The sequence below is a fragment of the Salvelinus sp. IW2-2015 genome, unplaced genomic scaffold (genome assembly GCF_002910315.2).
Source record: "Salvelinus sp. IW2-2015 unplaced genomic scaffold, ASM291031v2 Un_scaffold5624, whole genome shotgun sequence".
NCBI lineage: Eukaryota > Metazoa > Chordata > Actinopteri > Salmoniformes > Salmonidae > Salvelinus > Salvelinus sp. IW2-2015.
Window position 1 is genome coordinate 41,276 of NW_019946889.1, and position 7,586 is coordinate 48,861.

A 7,586-nucleotide genomic window follows, 5' to 3' on the forward strand; every position below is an offset into this window, starting at 1 on the left:
TAACCTCACATAGTAGAGGAAGCTTCCCTGTGCAGCCACACCTATCTTCCATCAGTCCACCAGTGTCTCATTGCATTTATTTAATCAACAAATAGCTTTAGCAATCAGACATTAGGGTGTACCCAATGACCACTATGATATAGACAAGTAAACAAAGAGAAATATGATCAAAAGCGTATTAGGGCGTATACCAGTCTAATTCTACCATATTCTACCGGGCTTTGAAACGCTTTGTGCAAAGGCCCATGCTGCAGGCTTCACAATGGGCACTCTCATGGGGGGACCTTCATCGTCTTCGTCATCGAAATGAGATCTGTTTTCTCTTGCCCAGGTTCTCGCGGTAGCACTTGATACGAATCTTCTCCATCAGTTTCTCCAGTAGGACTTCCAGTTTCTCCTCATCGAAACTGACCTCCTCCATAAGAGCGTCGTCACATTGCCTGCATTCCTGACGCAAGCGTCGCACTTTCACCATTCCCTGCCCTGACGATAGCTGCATGTGAAACACCACATTCACCCGGCCAGAGGACCAACTCCTGTTACACTTGGAGCACTTGAACCTTCATGTGGAAATTGGAGAAAAAAGGGAAAGTGGGTTTCAGAACACAAGCAGTTTTTAACAGAGCAGTTGTGAAATCCACTAAGTGGCTGTTGTGTTGTAATCAACTTCTGTTATACTTTACGCAAGTATTCTTTGTAATTCAACACCAGGCACGTCTTTATCTGTGTGTTGAATTACAAATAATTCAGTCTTTACCTGGTGTTGAATTACAAAGAATTGCATTCAAACATACTTTTTTGAGAGGGCTACATGAAAGCTAGAGAAATATACTGAACAAAAATATGGGGAAAAACTCATTCTGAACTAATCAGCCCTAATCTATGGATTTCACATGACTGGGCTGGGGTGGGCCATGGGTGGGCCTGGGAGGGCATAGGCCCACCCACTTGGGCTGCCCCCCTGCCCAGTCATGTGAAATCCATAGATTAGGGCTGAATACATTTATTTCAATTGACTGATTACATTGTATGAACTGTAACTCTGTAAAAAAATCGTTGAAATTGTTGCATGTTGCTTTTGTATTTTTGTTCAGCATACAGTTTAAATATATCTATCTACTATAGTTTAAAACATTTTACAGCATTTACCCTTTAAATTAAAACTTCAATGTCAACTATCCGTCTAATGTATTTGATTTATCAGATACACACAATTACCTGTTTTTGGTTGTCTATGTTAGCACCTAACAGGTAACACACACAGTGCAACAATATCAAAGGACTCCTACCTTCCAAATGCCCCACTGATGTACTGATGCCAGCCTGATTGCACACTGTCTGCCTTAATGGATTCATCAAACTCGATACGCCAGCGGTCTCCCTTATTCCTCTTCAGATTATTGACCTTTGACTGAAAAATCCTAATCCATTCTCGGTTAGTCATTGCTCTTTTGGTGAAGTAGCCAAACACTTTGACTTGTTGTTGTTATCCTTCTTCTTCACACCCACTTATACTGTAGCTAAGAATGACAGGGCAGTTATGCAAATAGCTTTGCCTTCAACAGGAATGCTATGGGGAAAGTGAAACTAAGTGTACTGTTAGGTTTTCTATTTCAACTGATAGTCCTGGCCCAGCTAGCACATTCGTTTCCTTATTGTCACGATCGTCTTGCGGTGAGAGAGAGGACCAAGGCGCAGCGTGTGAAAAAAACATCTTCTCTTTATTTAGAAGATGAACAAACGAAACAACAAACAGACAAACGTGAAGCTATTAAAGACTAAGTGCAACATGCAACTAGACATAGACAATTACCCACCAAACCCCAATGCCTATGGCTGCCTTAAATATGGCTCTCAATCAGAGACAATGAACCACAGCTGCCTCTAATTGAGAACCAATCTAGGCAGCCATAGACATCAAACCTAGACAAGACACTGACCCATTTAACATACAAAACCCCTAGACAATCCAAAAACACATACATTCCCCATGTCACACCCTGACCTAACTAAAATAATAAAGAAAACAAGATAACTAAGGCCAGGCGTGACAGTACCCCCCCCCCCCCCAAAGGTGCGGACTCCGGCCGCAAACCTGACACAGAAAGGGAGGGTCCGGGGTGGGCCTTCTCATGGCGGCGGCTCGGGTGCGGGACGTGGCCCCCAGTCCACCATTGTCAATACCCGCTTTGGTGTCTCTGGTAGATCCTGGCTGACTGGCGGCTCTGGCAGATCATGGCTGGCGGCGACTCTGGCTGTTCATGGCTGGCGGGCGACTCTGGCTGCTCATGGCTGGCGGCGACTCTGGCTGCTATGTGCGGGATCTGGCTGCTCATGGCTGGCGGCTCTGCTGCTCATGGCTGGCGGCGACTCTGGCTGCTCATGGCTGGCGGGCGACTCTGGCTGCTCATGGCTGACTGGCGCTCTGGCAGATCCTGGCTGACTGGCGGCTCTGGCAGATCCTGGCTGACTGGCGGCTCTGGCAGATCCTGGCTGACTGGCGCTCTGGCAGAACTGGCTGACTGGCGGCTCTGGCAGATCCTGGCTGACTGCGGCTCTGGCAGATCCTGGCTGTTTGGCGGCTCTGGCAGATCCTGGCTGGTTGGCGGCTCTGGCAGCCTGGCTGGTTGCGGTCTGGCAGATCCTGGCTGACTGGCGGCTCTAGCGGCTCCTGACTGACGAACGGCTCTGATGGCTCGGACAGACGGCGGCTCTAATGGCTCGGGACAGACGGATGGTCAGATGGCGCTGGGCAGACGGATGCTCAGATGGCGCTGGGCAGACGGATGGCTCAGATGGCGCTGGGCAGACGGATGGCTCAGATGGCGCTGGCAGACGGATGGCTCAGATGGCGCTGGGCAGATGGATGGCTCAGATGGGCTGGGCAGACGGGCAGTTTAGGCGCCGCTGGGCGACGGCAGACTCTGGCCGGCTGAGGCGCACTGTAGGCCTGGTGCGTGGTGCGGAACTGGTGTACGGGCTGGGACACGCACCTGAAGGCTAGGCGGGAGAAGGAACAGGGCATACTGGACCCGGAGACGCACATTGGCCTAGTGGTGTGCCGGAACTGGTGGTACGGGCTGGGGACACACACCTGAAAGCTAGTGCGGGAGAAGGAACAGGGCATACTGGACCCTGGAGACGCACATTAGGCCTAGTGCGTGGTGCCGGACTGGTGGTACCGGCTGGGGACACGCATCTCAGGCTAGTGCGGGGAGAAGGAACAGGGATACTGGACCCTGGAGACGCACATTAGGCCTAGTGCGTGGTGCCGGAACTGGTGTACCGGGCTGGGACACACATCTCAGGGCTAGTGCGGGGCAGCAGCAACAGGACGTACAGGACTCTGGAGACGCACAGGAGGCTTGGTGCGTGTGCCGGAACTGGTGGTACCGGGGCTGGAGACACGCACCATTAGGGCGAGTGCGTGGAGGAGAACAGGCTTGGAGACACACTGGAAGCCTTGGTGCGTGGTGTAGGCACTGGTGTACTGGGCGGGGCGGGGAGGTGGCGCCGGAATACCGGACCGTGCAGGCGTACTGGCTCCCTTGAGCACTGAGCCTGCCCAACCTACTTGGTGTGTTCTCCCGTCGCCCGACCATGCGGGGAGTGGAATAACCCATTAGAATAACCGGCGAAACCGGGGACACCATGCGTAACGGCTGTGCCATGTAAGCCGGCCCGAGGAGACGCACTGGTGGCCAGATGCGTTGGGCCGGCTTCATGACATCCGGCTCAATACTCAATCTAGCCCGGCCGATACGAGAGCTGTATGTCCGCACGGCTATGCACACGTACAGGAGACACCATGCGCTCTACTGCGTAACACGGTGTCTGCCGTACTCCGCTCTCCACGTAAGTACAGGATGTAGGCGAGTCTCCTACCTGAACTTTCCCACACCCTTTGCCCCCCAGAGAATGTTGGTTTTACTCGCGGGGCTCCAAGCCTTGCTTCCGTGTCTGCCTCCTCATATATGCTCTTCGTCTGTCGCCTTTTCTAGATCCCTTCCACTTCTTCTCACGCAACGGGATGGCGTACTTTTCGTCCGCGCTCTTTTCGTTCGCCACGACAAGGAAAGCACACTAAGACATCCGTATCCGTGACGATTACTCCTCCCGTGTCCCACACAATCCTTGTTGTATTGCTCCTGTTGCTCGCTCATGACCAATGGTTGTCGCAGGCTGCAGTTGCTGCGCGGTCGCATTGGTAGGCTGGTTAATAGCAAGTCTGTCAGCGATCGCTCTTCGCCGAGGTGCGCAGTTAGAGAGCGCACCAAGGCGGCAGACGTTGCTGCAAATAAAGGGGCATCTTCGTGCTTTACAGTTTAGGAAGATGATACCGGGAACATAAGCGCATAAAAACAGAGACGAATACGCTTTGAAGTGAGTGAAAGACTAGGGGCGATGATCATACGCTTCATACAGTGAAAAGCAGGTGGAGCAAGCCATATTTACGACACCTAGAGACAGGAGAGACGGAGGCCAAATGGTTACACATACGCGAAAAACCCTAGACATCACAGAGGAACATACATTACCATGTCACACAAACTTTCCTTGCGGGAGAGCGTAGGCCATAAGACATTTAGATAAGAGGGCTACAAGACAGATCTAACTGACGGCCGCAGGGCGTGACACTTATGCCTTTCTACGGGTTTGTCTAAATTCAACTTGATATCGGGTCCGCTGGCCGCAGCTTGAGGTCAATTCGTTTCTGAGTGTGGTAGCCGTGCGCGGTGTTTCAACTTGTACTATGTCTCGGCCGGATGCTATGGAGCACTTTGTCCTTATTGCCTGCTTGTTGGTGGGTCTGTTCTGAGTGCATGTGATACGTCTGTGCGTTCCTACTAGTCGACATTGTGGTGCCTCGTTTCCTGTGGTGGTGCTATCGCGCTTCTACTGAGTTTCAACCGTTATTCAGGGTGCGGCCTTTCCTTGGGCCCAGCTTTCACATTCTCGTTCACCTCGGCTTGTTCAGGGGCGCGCTTGTTCTAGTGTGTATTCTTCCACCCTGCCTACCGTGCCTGCCTGCCGAGCTATCACATTTGTTTCCTTATGCTATGCTAGGTCTGGTGCTAGGTTCTCAATGATATCGTATGCTCTCCGCAGCTATTCAGAGGGCTTTGGTGCTCTGCTCTTCGTGCGTGACTTGGTAGCGTTTGTATATTTTAACCTGAGTGAGCGCTCCATAAGCGTTCCAGCTTATCACACTTTGCTCGTTTATTCATCTAATCGAGTGGTTCAAGGCTTCTCCTCACGGTTTTCACATGATAGTTCCTTCGGCCCGACGCCCAGTCTTAGCACCACCAGATCGTTCGCTCTCATTGAAGTATGTCGGATTGGACGGATTGTCGGCTTCCATGTCTTGGTTGGTTCCCATTGACACGTCGTTTCTGGGGACATCGAGACACAAGCCAACGCATCTGGGACTGTTTTCCTGACCGGTAAAACCAACCTTATTTAAAGGTTCTGAGAACAAGAAGTATACATTTCTCCTGTTCTGGGAACCTTCATTTTTTAGATTGCAGCGAGGTTCTGAGAATGTTTTACTGTGCTTCCCTGGGGTTTAAAGGTTCTGAGATGTTCTTGCTCGGGGTTTAAAGGTTCTGAGAAGATTTTACTATGCTTCCCTTGGGGGTTAAAGGTTCTGAGATTTTTAACTATGCTTCCCTGGGGGTTTAAAAGGTTCTGAAATGTTTTACTGATGCTTCCTGGGTTTTAAAGGTCCGAGAATGTTTTACTATCTGGCTTCCTGGGGTTTAAAGGTCCCTGAGAATTTTTTAACTATGCTTCTGGGTTATAAGGGTTCTAAGAATGTTTTACTAGCTTCCTGTGGGTTTTAAACAGGTTCTGATGAAGTTTACTATGCTTCCCTGTGGTTTTAAAGGTTCTGAAGAATGTTTTACTATGCTTCCCTGGGGGTTTAAAGGATTCTGAGAAATGTTTTTACTATGCTTCCCTGGGGTTTTAAAGGTTCTGATAATGCTTTTACTATGCTTCCCTGGGGGTTTGTAAAGGTTCCTGATGAAATGTTTTACTATGCTTGCCTGGGGTTTTTAAAGGTTCTCGAAATGTTTTTACTATGCTTCCTGGGGTTTTAAAGTTTTCTGAGACATGTTTTACTATGCTTCCTGGGGTTTACAGGTTCTGAGAATGTTTTACTATGCTTCCTGGGGTTTTAAAGGTTCATGAGAATTTTTTACTATGCTTCCCTGGGGTTTTAAAGGTTCTGAGAATGTTTACTATAGCTTCCCTTGGGTGGTTTAAAGTGTTCTCGAAGAAATGTTTTACTATGCTTCCCTGGGGGTTTAAAGGTTCTGAGAATGTTTTACTATGCCTTCCTGAGGGGTTTAAAAGGTTCTGATAATGTTTTACTATGCTTCCCTTGGGTTTTAAAGGTTCTGAGAATGTTTTACTATGCTTCCCTGGGGTTTTAAAGGTTCTGAGAATGTTTTACTATGCTTCCCTGGGGTTTTAAAGGTTCTGAGAATGTTTTACTATGCTTCCCTGGGGGTTTAAAGGTTCTGAGAATGGAAATGAAAGGTACTTTGAAGGTAATTACATTATGAGAACATGTTTAATAACACTAATAGCTAAACTTAACTGTTTTCAACTCCAAACACAGATAGGACACATTATTTGTTTAGGCATTAATCATGCAAACATGTCATTTTTTTCCTTGTGGCACAGCGTCACTGGTATTCAAGCCTATGACATTCTGTTCTCTATCCATGGAATTAGTCCAATGCCCCATCAGGATGGAGCTAGTATGGCATGTTTTTTCTACTCATACATAGCTGTTCATTTTAGTCTATTCAAATAAACCCCATTTCAAAGGAAACAAGCACTCATTAAGACCAGGTATGGCCAATTAGTGGGTGCGGCCAACACACCTGGGCACACTTAACGAGATAGATGCTTGAGTTTTTTTAGATGCTGAGAACAGAATGTTTTAAAAATAGCTTTCTTACAACGTTCTTTGAATATTATTCATGTTTTCTTGTGGTTTTCATGGAAAGTTTTCTTATTGTTCTGAGAACATGACTTTAAATAGAACCATGAGGAAACCTGCAGAAAATGTTATGCTGAAGTACTGAAATTCCCATATAAGAAACATATGGTTCTCAGAACATTATCTGCTAGCTGGGTATCCTGCGCCATTCCCAGAATGTTGTGTGAAGGTTGTATGCAAAATAATAGGACAACCATGCTCTTACCAAGCTAAAAGAAACATATGGTTGTCAGAATGTAACAGCTGTTAATAATACTTTGTGAATTTCACCAGGTTCATATATTAATATAATGTTTACATACCCTACATTACTCATCTCATATGTATATACTGTACTCGATACCATCTACTGCCTCTTGCCTATGCCGTTCTGTACCATCACTCGTTCAAATATCTTTATGTACATATTCTTCATCCCTTTACACTTGTGTGTATAAGGTAGCTGTTGTGAAATTGTTAGGTTAGATTACTTGTTGGTTATTACTGCATTGTCGGAACTAGACGCACAAGCATTTCGCTACACTCGCATTAACATCTGCTAACCATGTGTATGTGACAAATAAAATTTGATTTG

At 47.6% G+C, this 7,586-nt stretch overlaps 1 protein-coding gene across 1 annotated transcript; it reads right to left on the bottom strand.

Moving 5' to 3' along the window:
* Positions 1-6: 6 nt before the first annotated feature.
* On the bottom strand, positions 7-1,543 carry LOC112078396 (receptor-transporting protein 2-like). The gene is made up of 2 exons (XM_024144660.2): positions 1,290-1,543; positions 7-560 (listed from the first exon to the last, which is right to left on the bottom strand). Exons 1-2 carry the CDS (start codon positions 1,442-1,444, stop codon positions 299-301), a joined length of 417 nt encoding a protein of 138 aa, XP_024000428.2. The 5' UTR covers positions 1,445-1,543; the 3' UTR covers positions 7-298.
* Positions 1,544-7,586: the final 6,043 nt, after the last annotated feature.

Coding starts and splice junctions, on each gene's coding strand:
- LOC112078396 (XM_024144660.2), bottom strand. CDS start 1,444: ATGACTAACCGAGAATGGATTAGGATTTTTCAGTCAAAGGTCAATAAT. Junction 561..1,289: donor ATCAGTGGGGCATTTGGAAG/GTAGGAGTCCTT, acceptor TTCCACATGAAG/GTTCAAGTGCTCCAAGTGTA.